Below are 16,395 nucleotides of genomic sequence, written 5' to 3' on the forward strand. Positions count from 1 at the left end.
TCGCTTTGCCGTTAACTAGCCTACCGCCCTGCCAGACGCCGCAGAATAACACTTAACACGTTTGTCGCGTTGAAGTCATTCGTCTACTTCTGGCTTTTAGCAGAGCACGGCGCGGTTTGGGGACTGCTCCCTGACCGTATGGCCCACCCGCTGGGGGAGCAGCAGCTCTTCAGTTGTTGTAGCGTTGTTTAGTCAAGCGTACCAGAAGTCAACAATTAAAGGGAGAAAGTATCTGCTGGCAGCCAGATACCCCCTCCTGTGCACTCAAACTTGCTTCTAAAGACATCGCTGGGGCTCTGACCGCTGACATTAGCATTTCAAAGTATGAGTAAACGTCCATCTACCAGGCTGACTCGTGTTCACCGATTTGGGGAGACCTGCAGGGAGCACCCGAGCTGCAACTTGACAACGTCTGTCAAGTCTTAAATTCAGCGTGCACGCGAGTCTAGGCCCCGTGTCCGCCCGCCTCGGCCCCGAGCCCCACAGGGAGGCGTCAAGCGCCAGGGCGTGCTCTCTTTTGGGAGGTTTACTCCCACGGGGGCGCCCAGTCTTACTTTGGATGGGCGGTGGATGACAAATGCCTTCCTAGTCTGAGGATGGCTCTTTCGGGCCGGAGAGGAGCGTTTGAGTCACCTTAAGGCTGCTGTACTGTCCCATCGTGGCAGGTCAGTCGGCCCTCCTGCATAAACAGTATGGCGGTTAACCTCCTCACTGCGGTAATGGTGAGGCTGGTAGAAGCATGCCCATGTAGGTGCACTTCCCCTGAGGCTGGGGGGAGTGGGGTGGGGGGAGCATGGCTGTCTTTAACAGGACCCTTAAGTTTAACCACTTAAGAAAAAAAACGTTGTATAAAGCCACATTACATTACAGTTCATAAAACTGTATTACTCCATTACAACTGTACATTTACATTTAGTCACTTGGGAGTTGCTCAAAGAAAAGTTGCCTATAATGAAAGCACATGAACAGCAGTACTGTTGTACGTTTTTTTTTTTTTTTTTTGGGGGGGGGGGGGGGGGGGGGGTTGAATGCAAGCTTCCCGCAGAAAGGCTTGTCCAGTAAGAGTGAGTGTAAGAGGTACACAGTTCCCCACACCAGCACACTCCCCCTGGAGACCACAAAAGTGGACCAGCCCACCACCTTTTTTATGTTGTTCTCAGAGTGGAGCAGAGGCTCGTGCCAAGCGGTGGAGGGCTGAGAGGGGTGGTGGCGGTGAGCGGGGGGGGGGGGGGGGGAGGAACTCAGTGAACGCCACATGAATGTAAGTCCTGCTTTGTGCGGTAAGCCGGCCAGGCCCGGCGCAGATCCGGCACCGCCGCGGGCCCTGAAACAGAAGATTTTGGCCTGCGCCAGAGCGTCCTAAACTTTGAAACTCATCAGAGAGGCTAAGCGCTCTCTTATCGTTACATTGAGGCATTCCACGGCACGCTAGAGAATTTGCTCTAATCCCAAAGGCATGGTAGTCATTATTGATAGAATCCTAATGCATTACCTCAGGCCTGTATTGTTGGTAAAGATTATTATTTAAGAATAAACTAAACCCCCAGAAAGTCTAAAGTTTCATAGAGATTTATCAAAAGAAAATGTTATTTTTGGCTTTGCGCGACACACTTTGAACACAATCGAAACAAACTGTGCCCCGTGCTGTCTGAACGGAACACGCTTAATGTCTGCCGGCAGCCAATCAAATGGCGGTGTAAATGTTTAGTAATGGCGTAAACGGAACCAAATTCAATCAGTCCTGCTCAGGACACTTTAACTTCTCTGTAATTAATAAGTAGGGGAGTGTCGCGCCAGGCGTTGCAGAAATAAACTTGCAGGGTGTTGTAGGAAATGGGTGCAGTGCTTCAGAAATGTGGTAAAAAATGCCAGAATGTTCTTTCAGGGCCGTTAATGAGAAAGCAGGAGGGAGGAAATGGCCTGCGACAGTGCTGTTTACCTGCATCTCCTGTTTACATATGTGTGCATTACCCATGAGGCAGTGCGCCCGCTGCCGCTCTCTGCTGACTGCAGACGTGCACAGGAAAATAAATAAACTGGGTTTGCCCGCATATCTGCGCAGTCAGACACCAGAACTCCTGTTTTCGTGGAAATCAGACTTGTCCAACTAATCTGAGGCAGGAAGTTAACGCAAAAGTAACGCATTAGAGCTCCGGCATAACTCTCTGCTGTGGCCATTTTGTCCAGATGTGGACAGTGGAAAAAAAACACATTTGCGAATACCATTTTTTTGATATCCAGGAAGGTCTGAAATTGATAAAGGGCTCCAAATCTGTTGATAATTGAATGCAATTAAGAAATTACACGCATTTGAAGTCAGAGCATCACATGAAAGAATTTTCGATGGCTCTCGATTTTCCCATTCATGCCGTCTAAAATTGTTAAAATTACAAAGGAATTTCATCCCCTCCCCACCACCCTCTTAAACAAATACAGTAATCAATTCAAAATGATAGCAGTGTAACGGATCCTGGTACTGCTGGCTTGTTTTGCCCCCTTGAGTGTATGAAGCTGCAGCCAAGCCGAGGATGTAAGGGAATCGGCAGTGTAGCCTAACGTTGTGTGTGTGTCTGTGTGTGTCCATTCTCTAGGTGCCGTGCTGCTGGTCAGTGTCCAGGGCGTGGCAGTGAACGTGGACCCTGTCTTTTGTACTTGGCTCCTCCACCAACCCCAGAAGGGGAGCAGCAGACTACAGCAGCAGGTAAACCCAACTGTAGCTGCCCCTCAGAACCCCTTCTCCCCCCCATGGCCCTGCATGGTTCAGTCCGGCTCTTCCGTCTGCCTTGTATCTAGCCTCCCTCTATTTATTTGACAGAAGTCATGGTAGTGATTATGCACTTCCAATGTACTGCGCTCACAAGGAGGAGAGTTTGATTACTTGGATAATGTGCAGGGGGTTTTTTTCATGTATAAATGTATCTTTGTAATGCTTTAAATGTTCATTTTCTTTCCCAAGATCATCTGTTTTATGCCTTGCACAGTTTTTCAGTCCCGCTCTAATTGCGGGGCTCTGGTATCCCAGCAGCCACTGCTCTGGTTTTCCTCCGCTCGCAGGGTGACCAGGGGTCGCCTGCTGTTCGGTGGAGTGCATGACCCGTGTCCAGCTCTCAGCATGTAACACTGAGAGGAGGAGATACGCCAGCACAAGGGTCTGCACCCGCCTCTCTGTGCGATTCAAGGACAGAGGGATGTAGATACACAGTTCCACCCTCAAAGGACAGCAGCGAAGGACACTCTAGATTTGTGTTTTCAGAGACCCCTGGGGCCCGTCTCTGGCGGGCCATTTCTCTCTCGCTTTCACGTCTGGACCCTCCGCGTCAGATAGGAGAGTCAGTTCCTATAATGCTTTGGGGCGTCAAGGTCCCGCTTGTCTGAGTGCTTTTGAGTACCCTGAAGTTGCACCTCTGCTGAAGGCGACCAGTTAGCCTGACACTCTGAGACCTGCCTTTGAAAGCTAACTGCTGATTCACTGGGGTTTTATTGCTCTGTAGCTGCTCTACATAAAGTGTTTTAATAATTAAAATGTATGCTGGTTGATGTCAGTTTTTACAATTTGTTGCACCAAGCACATGTGCAATTAATATTTTATACTATTTTACACACCCTGAGCTTGTATCAGGCATCAGGCTTGCTAGATAAGACCTCATAAATCAATTTTCATAATGTAGAGACCCACAGGCTTGAGATCAGGTACATTTACTTTCATACATTTTTTAAATCTGAGCAATCAGCCATTTATTTTGTAAGTAATTGGACAATTTAGGAATGTAAACGGATTTTCATTCATTTTATATATAATGAAGTCATTTGAAGTGTAGTTCTGAATGTTTTTTTTTTTACCAGCACTTGACTTTTCTGTTCAGTAGATTCACTGCTTTTTGATCCAGTGTATTTTTACAGGCAATTGAAAGTGACATGCCTGTTGGTGTAATTCGCCATTATGTTGTTCGAGTACATATTTTCCATTTACTGTAAGTGAAGTCAGAACCGGGCAGCTCGGTGCAGTCGGCAGCCCTTCTCTGAGTTCTGAGAAACACTGAACTCAGGGGTATAAATCTGTGAGAAAATGAACATATTTAACTAACCTCTAAAATATGTGTCAGTTTGCACTTGAAGGAATTAAGAGTCTATCCGAGAATTAGTTTTAACACTGCTTCCTTTCTCTGAGGCAGGCCTGCTTTTATTCTTCGCCCACGCTGGGTGTGTGTGTGTTTGTGTGAGCGCGTGTGCGTGTGCAAGTGTGAATTCCCACAAGTGTATGCATTTGCATGGTAGTGTCAATGTATTTTGTTAGTGTGTATGTTTGGGTGTTCACAGGAGGCTGTGTTTGTCTGCGTGTGCTTTTAAGTTTGTGTGTGTGTTTGTGTATGATAGTACTTGTGTGTTTGTCCAAGTGTATGTGTGTATGCGGTTGTGTGTATGTGAGTGTGTGTGTACTTTGTTTGTGTTTGTATGTGTAGTGTGTGTTTGTATATGTGTGTAGTGTGTGTGAGTGTGTATGTATGACAAATTGTGTAATTATGAGTATGTGTCTGTTTGAGTGTGAGAGTGTGTGTTTATATGTGTCTGTGTGTGTACGAGTAAATGTGTAGTGTATATGTATATATAAGAGTGTGTGTCTTTGTGTTGTGTGCTGTGTGCAGTTTGTTGTGTGTAGTGTATATGTAGTGTGTAGTGTATAGTGTGTAGTGTAGTTTAGTGTGCTGTGAGTAGTGTATGTGTAGTGTGCTGTGTGCAGAGTATGTGTTGTGTATAGTGTGTAGTGTAGTGTAGTGCGCTGTGTGCTGTATATGTGTTGTGTATAGTGTGTAGTGTAGTGTGCTGTGTGCAGAGTATGTGTTGTGTATAGTGTGTAGTGTAGTGTAGTGTGCTGTGTGCAGAGTATGTGTAGTGTAGTGTGCTGTGTGCAGAGTATGTGTTGTGTATAGTGTGTAGTGTAGTGTAGTGTGCTGTGTGCAGAGTATGTGTAGTGTAGTGTGCTGTGTGCAGAGTATGTGTTGTGTATAGTGTGTAGTGTAGTGTAGTGTGCTGTGTGCAGAGTATGTGTTGTGTATAGTGTGTAGTGTAGTGTAGTGTGCTGTGTGCAGAGTATGTGTAGTGTAGTGTGCTGTGTGCAGAGTATGTGTTGTGTATAGTGTGTAGTGTAGTGTAGTGTGCTGTGTGCAGAGTATGTGTAGTGTAGTGTGCTGTGTGCAGAGTATGTGTTGTGTATAGTGTGTAGTGTAGTGTAGTGTGCTGTGTGCAGAGTATGTGTTGTGTATAGCGTGTAGTGTAGTGTAGTGTGCTGTGTGCAGAGTATGTGTAGTGTAGTGTGCTGTGTGCAGAGTATGTGTTGTGTATAGTGTGTAGTGTAGTGTAGTGCGCTGTGTGCAGAGTATGTGTTGTGTATAGTGTGTAGTGTAGTGTGGTGTGCTGTGTGCAGTATATGTGTTGTGTATAGTGTGTAGTGTAGTGTAGTGTGCTGTGTGCAGTATATGTGTTGTGTATAGTGTGTAGTGTAGTGTGGTGTGCTGTGTGCAGTATATGTGTTGTGTATAGTGTGTAGTGTAGTGTAGTGTGCTGTGTGCAGTATATGTGTTGTGTGTAGTGTGTAGTGCAGTGTAGTGTGCTGTGTGCAGAGTATGTGTTGTGTATAGTGTGTAGTGCAGTGTAGTGTGCTGTGTGCAGAGTATGTGTTGTGTATAGTGTGTAGTGTAGTGTAGTGTGCTGTGTGCAGAGTATGTGTAGTGTAGTGTGCTGTGTGCAGAGTATGCGCTCTCTGCAGTAGGCGCTTGGCTCCAGCTCCCTGCAGCTGTGCTGCTGCTGCTGCTGCTGGGTGCCAGGGTTCCAGGCCTGGCCCTGAGCTGCCAGCAGTGCGTGAGGCGGTTCAACACAAACAGCCACCCGTCACAGACGCTCTGTTGCTCTTGGAGCGGCCAGCGCCGCACGGTGTTCCCGTGTGTTCTCCGCACTCGTGTTCTCCCATTAACCCACATACATTCATCGCAGGGCGCCGCCGAAACAAGTGCACAGGCCCAGGCCTCCTCCCGCCGAACCCAGCCTCAGGAGCCTGAGCTGGACATGCGTCCTGTTTGTTTTAACACTGCTAAAGCAGGACGTTCCGTGAGCTGCAGCCGGGCCTCCCATAATGGCACGCAGCAGATAGAGACATTTTTTCAACGTTGAATCAAACCCCCCGCGCGTGCCAGTGATTGTGTTCTTGATTTAAGTGACACTGTGTTTGTTTTGCGTATCGTGTTTCGGAAAAAATTGCGACACCCGCCGCGTGCGTGCTGGCACAGCGTTGGCTAATCTGGGATGGGGGGGGTGTGGTGTGATGTCATCGCAGACCCCTGGAGCGGCCCCCGTCGGAGTGCCAGCGGCCAAGAGGAGGGAGGATGAGGCATCGGTGGGCAGCACGCCCCTCGTCAAGCCGCCCTCGAACCAGGCCTCGGACTACGCCAGCAGCCCCGTCAAGACCAAGACGGTCACAGGTAGGCCCCGCCCCTCCTGTCCATCCATCCCACTGCCACCGTCACGTCTGATCGGGACATGCCCGAGTCACTGCTCTTCCGGTCTGTCACTGGTGTCGGCATTCATCCATTCATGGGACGGTAAGAAAGGCCACGTTCAGAAGACTCAAATGGGGATAAGATTTGCAGGAGAAGAATGGTGAAATCAGGTCATATAGAACTCAGTGATCTAGTACCAGGGCGTGAATAAAATGTTAACTATATATAAACTTATACACAAACTGACACAGAACAACATCATTTATTTTGTAAAAAACATGGAAATAATGCAATAGATAAGGGAATAGCATGTTGATGTAATAATGCTATAAATGTTTGTAATAGTGCCATAAATGTGTGTAATATGTAAAATGCATGTCAGAGAATGTAAGTTAGTGTGGTGCTGGGAGCGGAGTGAGGCTGGGAGCAGAGAATGCTGCCTGGCGTGAGTATTTGAAACTGAGAATGACAAACCCACTGATGGCGGGGGTCTCCCGTATCATTATTAATGCACTGTGAAGAACCGATTCATTTTGCTTACTTTTCTGGGATCCACATGTTCGCCAGGAGGGGGCTGTATTAGTCATTCAGGTAAAGTGCCCCGATGAAGGATATACAGCCGAGCGGGGCGGGCTCCAGGGAGAGCCCTTTAGTCTCGCCTGCTGTGGTGTCAGTCAGCAGGGCAGCAGTGTGCAGTATGGCTGTGTGCAGGGATGGAGCTGCTACGTTCGGGACAGGGGGGGGCTTTTCGGCCTCCGCGGTGTGCCTGCTTTCCGTTCTCCGTAACTCCCTCCCCTGGGCCTACCGCAGGTGTGCCCCCCCCCCCCCCCCGCGCGCGCTCCCGGAGGCGCAGCTGAATCACGGGCCCCTTCTGGAGGTCCTCCAGCCTCAGGTTACCTCGGAAACTCTGAGTTTAGAGGGAGGAGGAGGTGTCTGCCGTGGCTCTCCATCCCGTCCCCAAACAGCCGCTGGTACCTCCAGAGGACCGCTCTCTGCTGCGGACCTCCCCTTTAAGAGCTGCCGGTGACAAAACCCAGCGACACGCCGCGCAAAAGGACCGGTCTGCGCTCGAAGCGGGTCTGACCGTTAATCGTTGTGATTCAGTGGAATAAGTTGGCCTGCATGAACTGGAAACGTCATCGAGACAGCGTTTTTAAATTGTCCAGTGCACTTCCAGTCCCTAAAATGTTATACGTACCTCAGTCTCTTAAACATTTTAAGGCTAAAATAACCTGCCAAAGGCTTGCAAAAAGCAGTCAACAGAAATAAGCAAGGCTTTTGGAATCCCTTTAAAACGTCAACAACATTTAACAAGAGATGGTTGCCTCTTTGGTCAAGAAACGTGCTGACATTAATTAATCAAGTGTACATTTCTCTGTTGTGTTTTCAGCGAGAAATCGCCATGGAGACGCTCTTCTAGCACTAAACTGCCCATTAGAGCTCGTTCCCTCTTCTCCATTTCCTAAAAGCTAAAAGCTAACAGCGGAAAGGTCAAAGTGGTGTTGCTCCGTTCCCTCCGTGTTACCCAATCTCAGCTAATAGCTTTTCCGTACCACGGCCCCTTTGCTTACTCATATTTATAAGACTCCCTCATTAATGTACGCATCCAAACAAATGCACTGGCTCCATTTAAACACAGTAGGGGCCAGACAGGCTGTAGCATGTCAGACTCACTTGTAAAGGATGGCGCTCTTTGTTTTGCCAGTCGCCCATCTGGGGCCGGCTGAAAATAATTTCCAGCACCGACTTTCTCGAAACTCCCAGGACCCGGCGCGAGTGAGCGCGTTTGGTGGGTTTCTGTCCGCCAGAACGCCCACGTTTGCGAAGCGCCAGGTCCCATTTGACGGATTGCTTGGCAGCGAGGTTCTGCCTTTGTTTATTGACAGGCGTCACACTTTCGTGGTGATTACCGCAAATGGCGTTTATGCGGGGCCTTCAGTCCGCCTCAGACATCTCAAAGTGCTTTGCAGTCTAGGCTGTTACTCAGCTCAGCCTTGGCCAGTGTTTAGCACCCACCTGGGTGATGCATGGCAGTCACTTTGGGCCAGAATGCTGACGGAGTTGAGGTGGAGAGAGAGGCATTTATTCAGCCAGTGATGGGCAGATGGCCAGGTGTAGAGGGCCAGGGTAGACTCTCCCATCATCCCCATTGTTCGTGTCCAGTTTTAACTCCTCAAACCCAGGGTGGTGCGCTGGTTGTCCTTGTTCAACGTTGTTCTTTCTGCTGGTCACATTAACTTATGTTCTGAGCGGTTGGTCAGTGTCTCTTTGAGAATCAAATGGAGGGCGGTGCTGTATTGTGGTGTACATGCTGCGTGGATGGTATTTGGTACAGTATTAAGGAATATAAGCAGTTTTTCTAAAGGGAGATAACTGCGAGCTCATAAATCATTGGGCACACATTTTACAGATTTTATTTGGTATGCTTAGGGTCCATGGGTGGGGTGATTTATACTTTTTAATACTACAATGCGAATTTATATGAATTTTATATGTTTTTGTATATGGATTTATGCATTTCTATTCTAAGATGGTTTATCTTGGTTTTCCATCTCCCTGATACAGTTTCTCCCATGGCTTTTACACGGTGTTCGCCTTATGAGTTTGAGACATAAGCTTCAGTAGGCCTTTGAATGGCAGCTATTCTTATGGTGAAATGACAAAAGAGAAAACAAGGTTTATTTCTTGAAAGCAAGTCGATGATTGTTGGAAATAGCTCTGCCGTTGCAGGATTGATGTGAAAGTCACGAATGGCTTTTGAGCGTAATGGCGAAACGTTTAAACCTTTTGCTTGCACAATAAGCCCCCCCTGCATGCAGACAATCAGGCGGACAGTGACTTCCCCGCTCACCCACCGAAGTTCTCGATTTCATCCCTTAACCAAACTTCCATCTCTGCCATAAAAAAAATCCATTGTTCCTTTGATTAATTAGGTATTTAATTTCTGTGTGAAATCGCATTGTGGCACGGAAACACACTGGTAATGAATAAAATGTGCGAGCCGGGTCCCTCTCCCTGGGCGTCCGGTTCTGTTCGAGCTGATATTCGGTCCTCCCCCGGTGCTTCCTGCGCGATGTAAGAACGGGGTTTAGTGGGATCAGATGCGGAGGGACTGCTGTGCTGAAACGCTTAAGCGGCCCTCGAATTACCCTCCGAGCTGATGACATTGTACATGTTATCATTGGAATTAAAGTCCTTAAAGATGATTTATTAATTGTTTTTCCATGTGCTCCGCTCGAGCAGAGTTCTGCGCAACAGGCAGAGGAAAAAGGGATCGCTTCATTCTTTGAACAAATTGCCGTGCCTTGAATCTTACTCTCTAAACTGTCTTGTTATTACTTTGAGTTTTTTTTCTTAATGTCTGTTTCATCACATAATTGGTGGACTTAACCTGCTGTCCACGATGTTTGGAGGAGATTACAGCACAATTCTGTATGTTGCGTTTGGTCTCGAGTTGCACTTTAATGAATCAAACCTAAGGAATAGCATACTTATGAGGACACGCAATCCTGGGACTTAAACATCAAGCAATAATTATTCATTTGAGCACTTGCTTCGATGGATTCGAGAAAAGGAGCCCATTGATGAGTTGTAATCTCATCATTTCTGACAGGGGAAGTTTCTCTGAAATTGATAATTACCATGAAAATGAATTGCGTTGTTGTAAGTAATGAATGTAAATGACGGTCTCGGTTTCCCTCTTGGATCGGGTACAGAGCATTTTCAGTAAATTATAATTTGGCATTACACTCAGTAGCTCTAATGTGTTTGTTTTAATGTAACTCCAAATAAACCTCCAAATATATGACAAGGTTGATTTTCATTTTTTTTTTGGGGGGGGGGGTATTTCATGGCATAATTTCTCTGGGGTGAACCCTAATCACATAGACGTTTTATTTTTCAGTTTTTGCTCTGTTTACATAAACAGAGGGGAGCTGTCCTGCGTTGGTTGCCAGTTTAAATCAACACATCTGCTCGACCTGCCATCTGCAGTGACACATAGGAAATAAACACAGCATAGGCCGCCTTTGTCAAGGGTTCAGCAGAGACAGCCAGCCAATCCGGCTTCGAGTTTGTGTGCCGAGTACAGCGGATGACCCGGTAATGCTCCCACAGTTCCATCGGGGAATTGGGGCATTCTTCCTTTAGAGAAACATGTGCAGTGTGACCAATCTTAATACGGTCGGTCAGTTCCACAGTGTCTTTTTCACTGATCTGCTGCACCTCAGAGGGATGCTGGGAAATCTCTCTTCTAGTCTATTGAGATTGCAGACAGACACTCATGGGGCGTTTTTACCTCCATTTGGATATTTTGAATACGTGCCTGGCACTTTGGTCATGTAAAGGGAGTGTTTTTTTTTTCTCCCTGTCTTTTTAATACACGTGTCCCAGATAGAGTTTCACAGCAGTGATGACGGATATCTGCAGGGAGTCACGGAATGCGATTTGGCTTTCCCTGTGCCTGGGAACGTGCATGCAAATGCACACGGACACGCAGACAAGTTCAATTTACCGCGCGCAACAAATGCAGCGGGGGTGGTGATGTCATCCGAGTCTGTGGTCGCAACGAGTTCCGCGACACCGCTGACTCTGTGGGGGGTGTGGGATGGGTGAATGGGAGGCAATGGAAACCACACATGGCGATGTCACTTTGTTTTGCACTTTATTTTTATCATGGTGTGGGGGGGGGGGGGGGGGGGAGGGGGCACACACGTGCGATGAACGTTAGATCACCATCGCGGTCTCTGGTCAGCGTTCTCGGGCTCACCAACGTGCGGTTTCCCGAATTGGGCGGAACGGCGTGATGTCATAGGAGCGGCTTTCTCTCCCGATACTCTTCTTCCAAAGACAGTAATGAAGATGAGACGCCCCCCACCCCCCCGCGCACCCCCCGGGCGGCTGACGTCAGCCATGCTGCCGATCTTTCCGCTGCATGCAGAGGGCTCAGGAGGGACCGCTGGAAAGCTGCAGGTGCCGCGCAGAGGGGACGGAAGGATAATAACTCAACTGCATCTGACTCACTCCCTGAATCAGTCGCTCCTTTGAATCGCACGGGCTGAACTCATTAAATTCCTGCATTATCAGCACAAAAAAGAATGAATAGCCCATTGTGCTGTCTTGAGCAAGTCGGCGGTTTTCGTTCAAATACATAAATGGCTGCAAGTACATAGGGTTGCATGGTCCAGTTTAAGTGAGACTGCCTGTTTAAAGAACAATGTACACACCCTGATTTTCTGCATTTGCCACAAAGGGCAAAAAACAAAATTACTTATGAGTGTGTATGTGTAAGTTCTTTCAAGAATATCGGAATGTAATCAATCGTCAGTTAGTAAACATACTTTTGTGGGGGGAAATCAAACCCTTCACATTCCCAGAGAGAGTCTGTAGAGTAGATCCAGGGTTTACTTGAAGAGGCATTTCTGTCAGTTTATAAAAGGGACCGATCTGTTTACGTGCACATTGGCACAGGTGCCGACTAGCTCTGTTGTGCTGATGCTGTACTTTACCAGACTCTGGAGGACTCATACTATCTGAAAACAAGTCATTTTGTTCAGGCTCAGGGCTTTTTTGGATTCGTCTCCACAAATTAAACTGAAGTGAAACTAGCCCAAAGTGTTTTCCTTTACTGCCCTAATGAAACTGAAGTTGGCACTAGGCTCGTTCAGATTGTAGGCCTCTGCAGCTTCTCATGGTACAAGCGTCTATTTGAATAATGACCTCACTGGCATCCCGCTCCACGCTAAAATTAGCTACTGGCAGGAGAAAAGGCGCGTGCGATTTTGTTGAAGAAACATATACCCTTAATCTTGCCCCGTTGGGGAGATCAGGGTGAAATATTAGCTTTGTTCCGCTGGTTGCCGTTCAGAAAATGGGATTACGCGTAATGCAGTTTAATGTGCATCATTGCCGAGGGGGAATCTGGGTGAGTCGCTGCTCTTGTCCAGATCCTTTGAGAAGACAAAGCTCTGGGGCGTTCACAGTTCAGGGCAGAGACAGCTCCAGGATGACTGCACTGCATCGAACGACAAGCTGCTCATTACAGACTGCAGTACATTGAAACCCCCCTCCTCCCCTCCCCGCCCCAAAAAACCATACTCCTGACCAAAGTAGCTTGATGGAAGTCAGACAGTTTTTATTGGCTGCTCAGTGCTTATGTGAGGGATAATGTTTTCACAGTAAAGTTATTTATGTAGTTTTACTTTTCTAACAATGTCAATAATTCATCAAAGTAATGATGGTGGGTTTCATGAAGGAAAACAGCAAATGAGTGAAATAATGAGATAGCTGGCCTCCGCAGTGGAGTGTTGTGGTCGAGGGAGCTCACTGTAAAGATTAGGCTGTTTTTGGCTTTTCACTGGCCTCAGAAGCCGAGGCATAATATCCAGAGCAAAGGTAGGGGAGCTGTGGAGAGAGTACTACGTTTCTTTGTAGTCTGCTCGGTAGTAGTGTGTTTTTATTCAGATTTGTAGGTTTTGGCTGCACGGGGGTTGTTTTTAGAGTTATTTAACGTGGGAGATATTTCAGGCATCAGCCTTCGTCCTGATCTAGGATGGAGTCGAATTTTGCCAGTCACCTCTTCTCAATCTTATTATCTAAGAGCTTCAGCAATGCGTTCAGTTCAGCTGTGGGGTAAAAATGAGTGGAGCACTGGATACAGAGTGCAGCATGTATTCAGTAACAGAATTCAGAGGCCTTGTAAGTCTCTTAGTTTAACCAGCAAACTAAAGAGATGTGGTATGCAAGAGGAGGGATCTGCTTACAGGGCGCTATATACATCCACAGTAGGTTCATTATGAAAATCAGAGGGACTTCCAGTTTGTCCAGCCATCTGAGGCAGGTCCTGGGTTTGCTGCCTTTTCTGTATCTGCTCCACAGTTCCTGTGTTTGGCCTAAAAGCTCATACTGTGTGTGGAAAGGTTTCAGGGGATTGTCAGCCCAAGCTCACTGCACTCTCTTTAAAGCTCCTGGTTTTCAACACAGAATCCCCTCACACGTGCTCTCTGCAGCTCTGCCTGATACCCCTTATGCCACTCACCCCTCACTTCCCCTAGGCCTCACACAAACCTTCACCTCAGGCGGTTACTGATGACCCCACACGGTGCGGTGGGGGGGGTGAAGGCCGGAGCAGGGTCTGACAGCTGTTTGGGAACACCCCCTTCCACCCCCCCCCCCCTTTGCAACCTTGCTTCTGGTTTCCTGAACAGATAGTTGGTGGGTTGGATAGCTGTTGGTCTGACGCAGTGGGTGATGGCATGTGCCCCCGGGCCAGTTCCAAAGCCACGACTCGGAGGCCACTGGGAAGGAAGTCTCAGGGTTTGCAGCCCAGAGGGACGGAAAAAGAAGCCTGCGGCATGAAATGGCTCCTCAAACCCACGCCAGTTTCTCCCGGGCCCGGCTGCAGTATTAACAAATGCAGTCGCATAAATATTTAAATAAACACCAACCTGCATCCAAAACAAATAGTAAGTCAGTTATTAAAACATTAGATGTCTTTTGGTGCAGCTGTAAAGCGATATACAACACTTCATTTTACTGTAAACCACTTGTAATGAGGAACATACCAGAACGTTCACAGAAACTGTGAAAGTGCACTCACTTTTTATTGTCAGATTTCACAATCACTGAAGGACAGAGAATAGCAGTGGGATGTGCTGGGATGTCGTGTTACGAAACGGTTCCTGCTCGATCCACCTCAGTTGGATTGACATAAACAAGTTCGGTTTTAGTGTGGGCACGCTCTCTGAAGCCGGCCATGTGTGTCACCCTCTTGGACTGTTACAGTGATGTTTTGTAGATACAGTACTGAAATAAAAGAAGGTTGATTTGTCCTTCTCTGTGTTTTGCCTATCACTTCGGGCTTAATGAGGTCCTTGGCTGCTAACCTTCTCATTTCACGGGTTTTAATATTTGACATTTGGAACAGTAAAATTGAGTGAATAATGACCATTACCACTTGTGTTTTTGCCATTGCCAGTTGGTAGGTTTCCACACAGTTGTAAACACAGAGGGGTGAAAAAAAACGACAGAACAAGTGTAAGGACATGACATGGCGCTGTTCGCGACTGACCCGCGATTTGAAGAGGCCCATCGGGCTCCTTACGGCCTGGTCATTGGGCGGGGCCACTGCAAGTTCTCGTTTCTCCACCGCCACTGACACTGAACTTGCTCTAGCTAGGCCTATGGCCACACAGACAGCAAGTGGCCCTACTCTTCCCTCCCAGAGTCTTTCAAAGGCAGATCCCAGCCCAGGTTTTCTCCACACATGTTCTCTGTGTCTCTCCTGCTGGTGTATGTTCCATGTGCTCACTGAGGAAGGGCGGGTACTAATGTGAGCAGTGGCTCAGGCCTGTTCTCATTGCTGGGGGTGTGGTCCAAGCCTCCCACTGTATTTCCAGTCTCTTTGACTCTGGTACATCAGTCTGCAGTCTGGGTGATAAGCCCACTGTGCCAAAGGATCCAGGCGTCCTGCGCTACAGAGCTCCTAAGCGGCTCTTCCGAATAAGGCTCTCATTATGCGCAGATTGAGCGCTACAGCTCAGACCCGGGTGTGAGTCTTAGCTGTGTCATTCACAGACAATGACCGGGAGTCAACAGCAGTGGAACACAACTGACTTAGTTCTGCTGGGCTTGGGTGGGCTTCGTTACCCAAGGTCAGCTGGTCTCACTGCCGTAGCAACCTGTAGTGGCCTGTGAGACGATGACAGTAGTGGAGATATTGTGGAGAGGCAAGCTGAATGTACTTCAATTGCCAATTCCAAACTGGGTGAAAAATGGGAAGAAAATGGGAAGAAAGTTTTCAGACCGAATAGAACTGAAAGGCAGAGCCGGTGCCAGCGTATGAATGCGAGATTCCACAGTGAAATTGTTCAGCTGTGGGGTAACAGTTGAGTCCCATCAGTTCATCAGCGCTGGCGGCTGTTTGAAGGCTCACCCCCCCGTGGCGTCTGGAACGGAGGGAGTGGCACCAGCCCTCTGCCCCGCCAGCACCGCGGGAGGCCTCTGTGTTGTGATGTTCCCCGGAATATTTGCTGCATGTCGTCAGCTGACAGCGCGGGGCGGCCGCTGATTGCCACCCCTGGAGTGTGGCTCGCCCGCCGCGTGGGGGGGTGATGGGGGCTCCTCCGTCTAGACGGCAGGGCCACATGAGAGGCAGAGGCAGCCGCAGAGCATGGTCGCGTCCGCGGGCCCCGGCGAGCACCGCCGAAAACACCGCCATCTGCTTCCATTCTCGCTGACGTTGTTGTTTTTTTTGTTTTTTATCCCTCCCCAACACGCACATGCCTCCTAACGCACAACCAGGCCTCCATATCCCATCCCGGGATGGGGCTTCACTACCCCCCCCTACTGAACCCGGAATGCGCACCTGCAACCCCTCCACCCCGCCCCGACACCACGTCTCCACCTCGCCCCGTCTCCTCGGCCATGCTGGTCGCACGCTCAGCCTCTTCAGCAATATTTGGAAGCGATGGGGTGGGGTAAGATAGGGGTGTTGTGGGGGGAATAATTTTCAGAATGGGTGACATCACCCTCTTTTTCACGACAACTCCGGGATAGCCGCTGAGCTCTCAGACCCCTAAATCACAGAATATGGCTTAACGTCCCCCTCGGGATCCCGCTCTCCCCCTCTTCTCACTTCGGATACCTTCACCGTCTGATGGGTTAAACATTTGTGCTCCTTTTATTTATTTATTTTTTTCTTTTCTCCTGCTTTGGGGTCCCATTCTTCCAGTTTGACCGAATGTTGTGTGTCAGCGTTTGCGGTAGATGTTATTTGATGGAGATTTGCTGGAAAATTATTGTATTTGTGTGTTCGCCTGTTGCCATGAGGGCCCGTCGGGATGCGGACTCATAGTCTGGCGCCCAGCGGGGTCTGTAATGCTTTTGTCTCGTCCACAGCCGCGGC

The 16,395-nt window shown here is 48.4% G+C and overlaps 1 protein-coding gene across 3 annotated transcripts in view; it reads left to right on the plus strand.

Moving 5' to 3' along the window:
- LOC118784006 (vacuolar protein sorting-associated protein 13B-like) overlaps positions 1-16,395 on the plus strand; it is a 281,109-nt gene that overhangs the window by 127,208 nt on the left and 137,506 nt on the right. For all 3 annotated transcript variants that reach the window (XM_036537972.1, XM_036537973.1, XM_036537971.1), the window contains exons 19-20: positions 2,592-2,701; positions 6,329-6,473. In XM_036537972.1, the coding sequence (XP_036393865.1) occupies positions 2,592-2,701; positions 6,329-6,473 (255 nt within the window). The remainder of the gene's footprint in view (positions 1-2,591; positions 2,702-6,328; positions 6,474-16,395) is intronic.

Source organism: Megalops cyprinoides, chromosome 10 (genome assembly GCF_013368585.1).
Source record: "Megalops cyprinoides isolate fMegCyp1 chromosome 10, fMegCyp1.pri, whole genome shotgun sequence".
NCBI lineage: Eukaryota > Metazoa > Chordata > Actinopteri > Elopiformes > Megalopidae > Megalops > Megalops cyprinoides.